At 42.3% G+C, this 14,303-nt stretch overlaps 1 protein-coding gene across 1 annotated transcript in view; it reads left to right on the top strand.

The window, feature by feature from the left end:
- Positions 1-14,303, top strand: part of LOC133130737 (anoctamin-1-like) — a 73,295-nt gene that overhangs the window by 37,207 nt on the left and 21,785 nt on the right. Inside the window, exons 5-13 of the mRNA XM_061245544.1 lie at positions 2,068-2,166; positions 2,254-2,405; positions 3,452-3,506; positions 4,001-4,052; positions 4,210-4,265; positions 4,791-4,832; positions 8,623-8,687; positions 9,009-9,143; positions 10,910-11,070. Coding sequence (XP_061101528.1) covers positions 2,068-2,166; positions 2,254-2,405; positions 3,452-3,506; positions 4,001-4,052; positions 4,210-4,265; positions 4,791-4,832; positions 8,623-8,687; positions 9,009-9,143; positions 10,910-11,070 — 817 coding nt within the window. The remainder of the gene's footprint in view (positions 1-2,067; positions 2,167-2,253; positions 2,406-3,451; positions 3,507-4,000; positions 4,053-4,209; positions 4,266-4,790; positions 4,833-8,622; positions 8,688-9,008; positions 9,144-10,909; positions 11,071-14,303) is intronic.

Genomic DNA, 14,303 nt, shown 5'->3' with positions numbered 1-14,303 from the left:
TTGTGTTACGCACTTTCTAGAAGCTGAGTCAAGAGCAATAAATAAAGACTGGCTTCTGTTTGTGTCTTCAGCTCTGATCACAGAAGGCTATTTGTTTTAAGTAGCCGGTTGTGTTCTGTTTGATACTGTCCACTTCCAGAATGATACTCATGCTTACGTTTACACTTGGCTGAGCCATGTTCTGGTATGCGTCTCTGTTTTCAACTACACAGGAAGTTCCTTGAACTTTCTCAAATTAATTTCCCATATGATTTGACATGTCTTTTTTTGTCATGAATGGCCTACTTTAGCTTTTCGTTTTTATTTTATTTTATTGAGGAAAGTGATTTGCCTTCAGGCGCAATGTTTGCCCCTGATTGGTTTTTTTTTCTTTTTTTTTGTACATTTTTCAGGCCGTCAAAGCCTGTCATCAGTGTAGTGGGTCTAGTGTTCTGATAACAAAGAGGTCAGGGTTACACTGTGTGACCTGGCCTGATTGATGTTTGCTGTTAGTGGCCAAACATTTATGAATTGAATCATTGAATAGGAATTTTGACCAATACATTCTTTTAATCTACTCCACTGTTATGGGTATACAACTTTGAGAGAAATGTTTGCATTGTAAATTCTGTGCATTCTCGGGTTTAACCCGTCTATTTCCTGTCGTCCTCGTGTCAACAAATGACTATCCTGTGAATGAAAGCTGTTTACGAGCAAGAAAAATACATTTAGTCAAAGTGGTGCGCAACATAGATTTTGCACTGCTATACCTAAAGAAAATGAATTAATTTGGCTTTAACTTAAACCTAACCAAATGGGTTGCAGCAACTACATTTTGTAATTTGATTATAATTCTTCTTTAATATACAACTGATTTATCAAGACTTTTTATTGCTGTGGTGAGTGCAGACTGGCATGGTGACACCAGATTTTGAACTGCTTGTGTAGTCTTAGCTCAAGAGTTCTGAGACCACAATAGGACCCAGAATCAAGTCGAATGACATCAGTGACTGAATCTTGACAGAATCATCTTTAATATGGTTGTAGGATAGGATAATGTCTATAAACATGAGAGAAAATCAAGAGCCCTTCACACTAAATGTAATGTAGCTGCTTACTGTTAGCAGACTAATCTTAACATTGAACATACATTTACATAATTTTATCTGGTAATTAATGTTGGGAATTTTGTTCCAATTGCAGGTAGTATAGTGAGATAGGAGGGCCATTACATATCACACTTATTGTCTTGTGTAATCAACAATTGAAGTCATTGTGTTCTGCTCAGGGTTGGAGAATGACTGAAGTAGGTTTATTTTGGCACTTCTGTGTTGGCAAGGCCTCCATTACAACAGTGCTAGGTGGCTCACTGGTCCCCATGGGATCAAATCCAGTCCATGCTAGTGCCGACTGTAGGGTTTGGGGGCGATTCAATTGCTGAGATTAATGTGTTTTCACACCTGCAACCCCCCTCTGGTTGATAAGGCATCTGTAGCCTGTCAAAATATTTAAAGATAATTCAATTTTTAATCTTAATCTTATTTTATATTTTATTTGTCTATGTATATGAATATTTTTGTTGTGGCAGAGTATTGAACCGAAGGCCTATAATTAATTTTGTTTTTTATGTACTGTATATATTGGGGGTATGATAACAATTCTACAAAGCTTACACGTTTTAAACCATGCTAGAGGTTAAAAGGTAAGCTTTGCTGAGCATAAGGCAATGTTTTAGGTTTAGTCTGATGTATGGAGCTGTATGTATTGTACAGCTGTGTGCTTTGTTTGTACTTAATCTCCATTATATGTAAATATGTAAAACATCTGATTGCTGGATCAGAGAGTCACAGTTCACGTGGAGGGCAAAGAGATCCCCAAGGCGGTGAGTGTTGCACTGGGTGCAATAAATATATTCCAGTGGTGCATTGTTGATTGTTGCATTATAAGAGTACCCAGAGTAAAAATGCAATATAAAATATGCACTAAAAGATTTTTTATGGAAATGAGCCACTTTCTCTCCGTAGCTTCGAGCTGAATGCCCACTTAGCATTTCACATCACTGTGTGTGTTTGTGCTTTTGTGTTTTAGACCAAAATCCCTGGTGTGGGGTTTGTGAAGATTCATGCACCATGGCATGTACTTTGTCGAGAGGCTGAGTTCATGAAACTGAAGATGCCAACTAAAAAAGTGAGCATCGCTCCTCGGTCTGCCAGATTATTCCTGTTTTCGTAGACTATTCCGTTCCGTATCATTTCTTTTTTTAATGATATTTAGGTATATGAGGTCAATGATGGAAGCAACCTGGTGGAGAAGATTAACTCCTTCATTCACAAAGTGACAGATCCCCTGCACCCGAAAGTGGAGGAGAACAGGATACAGAACGTCAAACACCTCTCCTACCCCTTCTCTCGAGAAAAGCAACACCTGTAAGTCCTCTTCTGCCAGAACTTTCTCATGATACAGAGGCATAACCAGGTTTAACTCACCCCTCTTTTGGAGATATGTTTTAGCTCTTTATAGGCTCACCCAAACCCCTTTAGTATTAGGTTTGAATTAAAAAGGCAGAGAGCATTGCAGCCCTCCTGCATGTTTTACTCTGCCCAGAGGTTGTATTAGAGTATTAAGTGAATCCTGAAATGCTCTCAGGGCCTCAAAAAAGGCTACATTTGTAATCTGGTAAAGTTTCCCTAGAGCTCAATTTAGGTGGAGTCGAGAACTAAATAACATGAACACAAGCCAGACACTGTGCCACTGGCAAACCCAAACATGCCTGTCCTCATGTAATCGAATGGCCAAAACAGGGCTCCTCACAAATACATTGGCCAAGGCCCAGAATAAAATAAATATTTGTGTTGATATAAATAGAAAACACAGATTATCTTAAACAAATGGTAAAGAGTTTATTTGTTTAAGGCTCTGCCTGTAAACAGGTCTGTTTTTGTACAAGTCAGTGTAGCCAGAGGTCATGTGCTATTCTGGGCAGCCCTCTCCCCTGGAACTCTCTTCTGTCCTTGCAGTAAAGCACCCAGCCGGCTACCTATGGATAATTATGAAGCCTTCCATGGTGTTTCACACTCATTTGCATGTCTGCTGTGGCTGTTTCATTTTCTCTGATCACCCTTATGTGCGTGTGTGTTTGCGCACGCGTGTGTGTGCATGTTTGAGTGTGTGCATATGTGTGCGTGCGCGTGTTTGTGTGCCTGCGCGTGTTTGTGCGTGCGCGTTTATGTGCGCGCACACGTGTGTGTGTGTGTGTGTATGTGTGTGTGTGAGTGTGTGTGTGTTTGGGCGCAGGCACAGGTTTGTGTGTATTAAGCCTTTTGAAATGGGGTTTGATGGTTATGGATGATGGATTATTTCTTCATGATGTTACCGAACGGCTGGGGAATTTGTGGCCGTGAAATGGGAGTTTGTTGCCAGGAAATACCATGAGCTAACTTCAGGGCCTCTTGTGTTTTTTTCTTCTCAACAGGTTTGATTTGTCAGACAAAGAATCCTTTTTTGACAGTAAAACAAGAAGTTCAATTGTAAGTTGTCTACTAGCCAATGTGAACTGGCAATAAATTAAAACATTGAATCGTACTGTATATGTAAAAAGAGCAGAGTATTTATGTATTTACTATATGTACTGTATGACAATGCAACTTGTTCCATGCATATGTCAATATTTAAACGGAAATTACAGAACCCTCAGTTTATCCTTTGTGGTTTTTGTAAGATTACACATTTTGTGGCTGTCATCTCGAATGCCCAAATAGTAAAGAAATATTTTCTTTGAATGTAATTGATTCATTTCTAGTTATTAATTCCCAGTTTTTGAACTGCCATCTGTCTTTCTGCACTGTCCATCTGCTTTGTTTCATATGAGCTCATTTGGATGGGAAAGAAAGGTATCTGTCCAATTCAAAGCTCCACAAATCCTGGTTGGGTTTTATACAGTCCATCAATGTTGTTTCGTGTTTAGCTGAATAAAGTAACTATGTGTAGCCTCTGATGTATCGTTGAATCTTGTCCATGACAGGTTTTTGAAATATTGAAACGCACAAAATGCACAAGAGCCAAATACATTATGGGTAAGCTGTATCTCCTCACTTTTGTTAATTTTGTTAATGTGAAGGCCATTACGCTCATCACTGCAATGTACTGTATATAGCTCTATATATATTTGTGTACCTGCATTTGTGTGCTTGTGCATGTGGGTGTGCATGTTTAATTTCTTCTTTTTCACAGGAATCACCAGTCTACTCGCAAGTGGGGTGTATGTGGCTGCTTATCCTTTACATGACGTGAGTATAAGTATCAGTATCAGTAATGATGTTTAAGGCAGATCATGAGAAATTAAACAGGAACCTTGGTAGTCAGGAATTAAAATGTCAGCCTCTATAAGGCCGCGAAGGTCGTACCTGCAGCAGTCTGTGTGATGTGTTGTTTTTGTTAAGTGTACATATTTCAGTTCCAACAACCTGAGTGGAACAAATAAATTAGAGTTATGAGAGTTTGTGATCATCTTTAGCAAGGCATGACACCATACTTTAACTACATACCTATGGTCTAGCGAGTATGAGGTCATTCTGGTTGATCCCACCATGTCATTATTATTCCCTCATGTGATATGAACTTAGGTTCTACTAACGTAGCCTTTGCTAACTTAAGAGTAAGCAAAGTAGAGCGTTTAAGTTTCAGCTCCAGCAACCTCCATTTGCGAATGGAGAGACTTTATCTCAGTCTATTAAGTCTTGTTTTGATGGGATTGGCTGAATCTGAATCTAATAGTTTTGAACAGTAAGCTATTGTTGCTGTCTTTATTGCAGGGGGACATCGAGGGTGAAAACATAGAACCTAACGACCGGAAGGTAAGAAAAGATACTGCAGCTCCTCTCAGACCATCACAGCTGCGATAGCCGCTGGCTCGTCAGGGGAGCCGTTTGGGCAGGGCGAACTCGTCTCCCTGTCCTTGGGCAGTGTTATTGCGGGGGTTGACAGCTCAATTAAGTGCTTTCAAACAATCTTATCAGTCAGGCCCGGTGTTGAAGCACCCTGGCAGCAGAGTTCCAGCGTATCGCTGAAGAGGGACACTCGACGTGTGTGTCTGGGCAGGTGTTTACAGTCACAGGGGTAATCTCTTTAATGATCCTCCCGATAGCCTGGGCTGTCTGTGTTTCCTCATCCTTTAAGCGGGTGTTATGTAACCTTAGGGGGGGGGGGGGGTTGGGGCATGGTGGGGGGTGTGTTGTGTGTCTAAACAACACAGCTGTTGAAAGCTTCAGCACCCAAGAGGCCGGTACGGCCCCGTGTCCAATGGTTGAGAATATGTCGGACATCTGCCTTTGTTACAATGGAACAATAACAGTAGTGTTAAAATGTCTGTAAATAGTGGAGCGCAGGCATCCAGGTCTGAGGTGCCGGCTGCAGTTTCAGGGAGCTGGTGATGTTAATCCCAGTTCCTGTTTACTAGCTTTTGTGTGCATGCGTGTGCACGTGTATGTGCACATATGTGTGTCCCCATGTGTGCAATGGTTAGGACCTGGCTTCTCTCAGTGGAATCAATGTCAGGAGAATGCAGGAACTCACCCAAGTCAGCAAACACTAGAGAAAAGTAAAAGTTTATTGAATGTAACGCTGGCCCAGCAGGGAAGACAAAAAACAACTTTGCGGTACAGAGACCTTCAACACACTGGTCGTATGGCCTGGCTGATATATCCTCGGCCTTGACACACATGTCCATCTTATCTGTGAGGTCCTATTTCTTTCCTACAGGATGACATAGGTGTGTTTTGTTCATCAATATTACGTATATGCTTACAGTAACTATGCATACGGAAAAAGCCTGAACCCATCAGTGTCTGTGTGTGTGTGTGTGTGATCTTAGAGACAGGGGCAAAATGTCTCCGCATCCAGTTAGCATAAAATTATTTGTGATTTGCATTGCAAAATATAATAGTTCATTCAAATATTCAGCCACCTGCATGTACGCACATGTGTCTGGGTTTGCGCATACTGTATACTGTATATTCAGGTATGCTTACTTGTGTATTTATAGGTGCATTTGTATGTGTGACAGATTCCTGAACCTACCTATTTATTTTATTTTCCCTTGAATCTGACAAAGATGACTCAATGTAGAATTCTAGAATTCTATCACTTTGCAGCTGTGCAGATTATAGGCTACCTCATTCAGCAAGCTGACAAATGAGTGGGAAGGAAGTCTCGACAAAGGGTCCTGAAATCCACCGGGGACAGTGTGTAATTTAGTGCACTTGCCCATACAGCGCTTAATAGCATGGGCAGCCTTGTTATTAACCCAGAGGGAAGGGAAAATGTGTTCAGGGCTCAGTCTCTGGAGTAGCTCTGTGGAGAGCATTTGAAAGAGCTCTGTCTGGCTGGGCAGGAGAACAAGATTGTTATTCCGCAGCCACACTCTTTCTTTCTCTGCTCTTTTCTTCGCCCCAGTCCGTCTCATTCAACTGGCCCTTGGACAGAGTCCACATTTTGAAAGGCCATTTCATTTGCTTAACTCCTGGCTGCCATCTCACAGGTTCAATTTCGCATTGCGATGAGTTTTAACTGTGTACACTCATAGCGTTCGCCAGAGTCAGTGGCGCCCATACATTTACTGTACGTACCTCATCATTTTGAACCCAAGCAGCACTTTAAAGAAGGGACGTTTTGGAGGGAAAGGAACCGGAGCGATGCCATTGTTATGGGACTGTTTGCACATGGCTTTAGCAGAGATATAGGAGAAGGTGTGGTGTTATTCTTACATAGGAGGCAGTGATCACCTGCCACTGCAAGATTCCAGGATTGTGTGGCGGGGTTTTCCCGTGCCTGATAATTGCGCTCTCTTGGCATTGCATCAGTGGGTAGCTGTTTCATCCCCTGCCATGTTCACAGGGTCCAGCTAAGTCCCATCTGAAGGTCAGCAAGCAGGGGTGTCGGTAGAGCGCAGAGACTCAAACACACACTCTATACTCCCGTATTCCTTTTCTACAGGAAGCAGTAGGGGCCAGGATAGGCTCACAGCTGTTTATGTGAACTTCAGGAATGCCATTCGATGACATTCAAGGAAACGGGGCATGAAAAACCATAGAGCCACAGCCATGGAGCGAAGGGCCAGAAAAGATTCAGACCAGAAAGACCAGAAAAGATGGCCTTGCATGACTGAAGAATATCTGAAAAAAGAAAAAGGACTGACACTGGCATTAGAGTTTAGGAGAAGTTTTGTGTTTCACCTTCTGTCCAGGACTGATCTGAACCAATTGCACACAATTGTCTGTAGATAGCTACTTCAAATACTAATATTATTGTAATAATATACCAAATGTATAACAAATGTAATATAATATAAATAATGTAAAATAATACAACAAATGTATTGAGTGCACATGTATTGAATCAGAACTATTTAACACTATGCTTGCATCACTTTAACGTCACAATGTAATCAATGCTTAACTGTTCTTTATGACATGCATCCAAATGTCCAAAACACTCAATCTTACAGTTGCAATGACAGTCGTTTGGTTATGCATTGTTAGTGCATTAAACACACTGAGGTATTTTGGGACAAGTATCACAAAAATGACTATTGTGACACAATTATGAATTTCATGAACTCCCACCTATACTTCAAATGAAATAGTTAATGGAAAACAACACAGTAAAGACTTCTTGAATATCTTTATCAAGACATGACGCCATTCCCATCCCTATGGTATAGCTAGTACGAGATCATTCTAGTTGATCCCACCATGCCTTGAGAATCTGAGTTGAGTGCTGGAAGGTCAGATGTATGAAAGCCCTCAGTGATGGTACTGTAGGAATTAATGTGTGTGTGGTAACTTGAGATCACAGAGATGTTAATACACACCCAGATTCCATTACTTCAGACTGACTGATATACCGCCTCCAATGCAGCTTTAATAAAGGGTGTGTGTGTGCGCCTGTGTGCACTGCAGGAGATATGTTTACATTTGTGTCTATGCATACGTGTGCATTTACTATTTACTCAAACTGTGATTTGATCTATTTGCACATGGTTGAGTTTAATTAATCAGAGTTGTGTCAGAGGATGTGGTAAGAGCGTAAATACTTTATTATTGTTTATTTACTTTTAATGTGCAATTCAAATTTAGAGTTTTAGGTCGTTTTTGTTGCTGAAAAAGAAACACTCGAATAAGAATGTACTTGTCAGTTCAGTCATGTGGAGTGCTAGAGATTTTATTAATTTTCACACACAAATACATTTCGGCTAACTGCCATTAGGGTGAGACATAACACCTCCTGCTCTTGTAGGTATTTGTCCTAGGGCTAACATTAAACAGAAAGTAAACCACTTGCAGCATTGACTTAAGCCCTGCCTTGTAGCGTTTAATCCCCAGAGCCACCTCAGTCATTATCACATACTCACTCCTGACATCTGTCGTCTACTGAAGGAAAAATCTGGCTGCAGTCCTCCTTCTGGACTGCCTATAAGTCAATAGCACAGACAGGTCAAAAAGTATTTTTTCAGTACACAGTATGTTTTTTTTCTGCATACCTTCTCAGCTTCTCAGGAAATGTATGTGAAATTGAAGAGCCTACAAATGCACTTGTGGTCATATGTAGTGGAAAAATTGTGATCGTGTGGTTCTCTTTGTTTTTTAGCTCTTGCGTGATGAGTGGGCAAGTTATGGCGTTTTCTACAAGTATCAGCCCATTGGCCTGGTCAGGTGAGACTACTGTCTACTTCATGCCATATTGTGTAATCAGCATGCGTTTTGAAGGGTTTTCCCCGTCCAAAAATAACATCTAGGAAGCGTGTATGTACATACAAAATGTGGACATAAAACTGGAATTTATTTAGCCTGTCTAAATCCTTCACGGAGTTCATTTTCAAATGATTACTGACTTTTACACATAATGTGGTTTAAAGCTCATGTCGTAAGCGTAAGGTGATGACTTTGAGGCCTGATATGCTTACCATGCATGCAGGGGCCAGCTCTACTGTAGGCCACCATCCTCACAGTCCAAATCACTCTGTCTTCTTTCAGGAAGTACTTTGGGGAGAAGATTGGCCTGTACTTCGCCTGGCTGGGCGTGTACACTCAGATGCTGATCCCTGCCTCCGTGGTTGGCGTCATCGTCTTCCTGTACGGCTGTGCCACGGTGGACGACGACATTCCCAGGTCAGCCCCAAAGTTCTCTCCAGCGTGCGCACCAGGCTGCCAAGGGCGAATGTTGGCGGAGGAGAATCTGGTTTTTCGACCTCACAGCTCAGTTTCACAACGGGTCATGGATGACCTGCTTTGTGTCTGTAAACACACCTCTCGTGCTGAGACGGTTATGACATTTTTAGTGTGGGCTTGACAGCGCATATGCAATAGTGGCCCAATGCGTTTCTCTTGCAGTGTAATTAGCATTGCAGGGAAACCCTGCAGGGCGTTGCATTAGCACGGCACCTCCTGGTGGTATTTGGCAATCTGCTGCGATAAAGCTTCACTGCCCACACCGTAGTTGAGCTTTCTACAAACACACACCTGACGCCACAACAGTTTCCAAACAGAGGATGACATCACTCCAAGTGCAAACAAAATCCCTCCTTGATCGCTTGTGCAGATATGCCTTGTTGTCAATACAGTTTTGAAGCGTATCGGTGACCGGAGAGCCTTTAATTACCATCCCTGAACCGGGAGTATTTGGGTATGTGCATGTGACCAACATTTTCCAGTTTACCAAGCCCTAGTGTTGGGGGTTGGCTGCAGGAAGTCGAGGGGAGTATACCAGGACAGTGCAGCTATTGCCTTCAGATGGGTTCATAACCTGAGACGCTTAGGAGTATGCCCAGCTATACATTAGAGTTATTCACCATAATGGTGTTCAAATAGCTAATACATTAATGAAAATGGAAGCTATCTTAGTCGTGCCGGATAAGGGCCTGTGATCTTCAGGTTGATGGCATAAAGCAATTAGTCAATAGGGCTCTTTTGAGAAATTGCGAAATGAAGTGTAGTTTTGAAATACCTTTCCGACATGAGCGGTTTACCCCAAGGTTTTTCACTGACACAGTTTTACATCAACAGCCATCTTCTCACTGTTCCTGACCACACCCTTCCCCAAAAGGCAGACCTGCAGGCATTACAGTACTGTTGAAATCCTTCCAATAATTTTGCATTATGCTTTTTATGTAATTTTCAACGGTTTGTGGGGTGGATTTGCACTTTCATAGTAGTAGTCTTTATAGCATGTTGTTGCACAGGGTTTGTATTAGTGCTTTAGTGATGAGTATCTCACCTCTTCATTCAATGTATTAAACCATCTTTGGTTACATTTGCTTTTTGTGTGTATGTTTGCAAGATAATTAAAATGTGACTCCTTAATTTTGCCTGTTTGTAATATTACGTGTAGCAATTAGCGGAGTACAGACAGTCTAGCCCTCAGCTATACTGGATAAAACGGTATGGAATACAGGTCTTATCCTGTCATGCAGCGTTAAGTGCGTGAGTGTTGCGCTACCCCTAGGCTCTGCTGAAGAAATGATTAGTGCCTGCTTTGTGGGACGCGTTCGGTTGGTCTCTCCACACTGTGTGGTTCTCCGCAGTGTGTGACTCATGTCGGTTGTTGTTGGCCATTAGGCACCATTAGGCCTGAGCCTGGGCTTCTCTAATTATTATGGATCGTTGCTGTTGCAACCTCTCATGGAGCGCCAACCTCTGCTTTTTCAAAGGCGCACACACATGGACGCACATATACGCACACACACAGGCATAAGCATACACATTCATTCACATGCAGGCGCGTGTACACATACACACACCCACACTCACACAGGCACGCACATGCATGTACAGACACGTATGTGCGTGCATGTATGGAAAACCTGCCAGAGCATATTCCGCACAATTCATCATGGCTTGTCCGAAAAATGACTGTAGGCCCTCTGTGCCCTCCCTAGCATGGAGATCTGCGACTCCAGGAACAACATCACCATGTGTCCCCTGTGTGACCGCGCCTGCAGCTACTGGAAGCTGATCACAGCCTGCGGCACCGCCAGGGCCAGCCACCTTTTCGACAACCCCGCCACCGTCTTCTTCTCCGTCTTCATGGCACTGTGGGGTGAGCTGGCATGAGTCATTCCACAGCCACTACGACACGCACACTCGCCCTTATGCACTGTAATGTTCACAACCTGCACCTACTCCCTCTGAGAAACTCACACTCTCCTGTGTACCCACTAAAGCTCTCACACTCTCTCTCACACTGCACCTACTCCCTCTGAGAAACTCACACTCTCCTGTATGCCCACTAAAGCACTCACGCTCTCTCTCACACTGCACTCACTCCCACTCAGAAACTCACACTCACCTGTGTACCCACTAAAGCTCTCACACTCTCTCTCACACTGCACTCACTCCCACTGAGGAACTCACACTCTCCTGTGTACCCACTAAAGCACTCACGCTCTCTCTCACACTGCACTCACTCCCACTCAGAAACTCCCAATCGCCTGTATACCCACTAAAGCACTCATACCTTCCCTCATAATCAACACACCCACTAACACACTTACCCTCTCTCCCAATAAGCATCCACACCCTCTAGAAAATGTGCTCTTACATTCCCACTAAAGCCCCCTTACCTTCCTTTACATTCCACACCCACACACTATTGCACAGACATACTCATGCTCACCTGCACACCCAACAACCCTACATAGCTATAAACACAGTGTTCATTGAGGAAAAAAAAAAACAATAAAGTACTGTTTGCATTTGTATCGCTTCATTGCCAATCGTGACCGTTAGCTAAATAATTAGCTGCTTTGTGGCAGTTTGTGTTGTAAAAAAGCGCTATACAAATACATTTGTAACTGAATCTAGCTAATGGGTGGCAATTCCCTTTGATTTACAGTCTCTTTTAGCTGTATTACAAATATAAAGTATATTTACTGCTGCTGTTGCAGACAAATATTTTTAAAAGCTTGCCAGTGAACCTCTGAATGTAGTGGGCACGTTTGGTGTTATTGAAATCAGACCTTTTTTCCTGCTTTTTAAAAAGGAAAAATTTGAGTATGTCTAGTACATTTTAAAAAACAAAACTATTTTTGTGTACTTATTCACCTCAGTAGTATTTCAATTGACACATATTTAGCCAACAAATGTAAATATTTTATATCAGATGATATAAAATAAAATATTTAGCCAACGCAAACACTTTGCAATGGCAGTGTCCATTTGAAGTCCACTTTACACTAATTAACAATTAATAATTACATTATTGGCATTTGGCAGACGCTCTTATCCAGAGCGATGTACAGTTGATTAGACTAAGCAGGAGACAATCCTCTCTCTCTCTCTCTCTCTCCCCTCCCCCCCAGTGGGAGCAATAATTATTTGATCCCTTGCTGATTTTGTGAGAGAGACAGAATATCACAAAATTGTAGACCTGCACAAGGCTGGGATGGGCTACAAGAAAATAAGCAAGCAGCTTGGTGAGAAGTTAACAACTGTTGGAGCAATTATTAGAAAATGCAAGAAACACACCGCAAAAAGTCACCGCAAATCTCCCTTGGTCTGGGGCTCCACACAAGATCTCGCCTCGTGGGATATCAATGATCATAAGAAAGGTCAGGGATCAGCCCAGTACTACACAGGAGGAGGTTGTTAATGACCTGAAGGCAGTTGGGACCACAGTCATGAAGAGAACCATCAGTAACACACTACACACTACTAAAATCCTGCTGCACGCGCAAGGTTCCTCTGCTGAAGAAGGCACATGTACAGGCCTGTCTGAAGTTTGCCAAAGAACACCTGGATGATCCAGAGGAGGCTTGAGAGAAGGTGATGTGGTCAGATGAGACCAAAATAGAGCTATTTGGCATCAACTCGACTCGCCGTGTTTGGAGGAAGAGAAATGCTGAGTACAACCCCAAGAACACCATCCCCACTGTGAAGCATGGAGGTGGAAACCTTATGCTTTGGGGGTGTTTCTCAGCTAAGGGGACTGGACGACTTCACCGTATCGAGGGGAGGATGAATGGAGCCATGTACCAGGAAATTTTGGGCGACAACCTCCTTCCCTCAGTGAGAGCACTGAAAATGGGTTGTGGATGGGTCTTCCAACATGACAATGGCCCAAAACATATGGCCAAGGCAACATATTAAGGTCCTGGAGTGGCCTATCCAGTCTCCAGACCTAAATCCCATCGAAAATCTGTGGAGGGAGCTGAAGCTTCGAGTTGCCAAGCGACAGCCTCAGAACCTTAAGGATTTGGAGAGGATCTGCAAAGAGGAGTGGACCAAAATCCCTCCCAAGATCTGTGCAAACCTGGTGAAAAACTACAATAAATGTCTGACCTCTGTGCTTACCAACAAAGGTTTCTCCACCAAGTATTAAGTCCTATTGTTCTATGGATCAAATACTTATTTCATGTGAAAATATGATTACATTTATAAAATTTATATGATGTTGTTATTGTGGATTATTTATTTTCTATTCTTTGTATGTGGGCAAACCTACAAAATCAGCAAGGGATCAAATAATTATTGCTCCCACTGTATATACTGTATATATCTAACTCTCTCCCTCTTTCTCTCTCTCTCCCTCCCTCTCACATGGCCCCTCTTGTCTCAGCACCAGTATTTTGCCTGCAAGTTCTGTGCAATTTTACAATCTCTGACGTTTAGAAGAATAATGACTGGGGCCTTAGCTGGAATAACAGGACCTTTCCTTTGCATTCCTTTGGCCTGTTCATTGTCATGGACATTCAGATGAAGGCAGGAAGCAGGAAGCAATTGACCTGAACACTGTACAACATCATGGGTTCAGCTCTAGAATTTATTTGCAGTTTAATGTGGGACACTGTTTGAATTTTATTTTCATTGTTAGATGTTATCACGGGGAGAGAGACGGATGTAAAGGAAGTATATATTAGCCAGACTATTACATAATTGCCTGACTCACGAGTGAGCCTTTTTATACAACAATGATGCCATTAGGTAATTAAGATTAACTTAACAGAGTGCAGTGCTTTTCAGTGCCACTTTGAGTCCATTTTGTGCTAGGGTAGATTTTGATGGACTGATAATTGACACGTTATTACATTACATTACATTACATAATGACTTTGCATATGACGGGAACAAACAGCTTGCGGCACTTGGGATTTGAACCCACATCTTTCAGGGCATGTGTCCCTGCCTGGTGGTTCACAGTGCCATCACTTACCTTTAACTTGCCAATATATATTTTTTTTCCATTGAGTTCAACAGGAACATTTGTCGGGAGAAACAATTATTTTCGTATCTACAGCATATCTGGCAGCAGCACAGTGGTTTGAGGCTCATTTG

This window comes from Conger conger, chromosome 6, assembly GCF_963514075.1.
Source record: "Conger conger chromosome 6, fConCon1.1, whole genome shotgun sequence".
NCBI classification, from domain to species: domain Eukaryota; kingdom Metazoa; phylum Chordata; class Actinopteri; order Anguilliformes; family Congridae; genus Conger; species Conger conger.
This window is presented reverse-complemented; position numbering and strand designations above follow the sequence as displayed.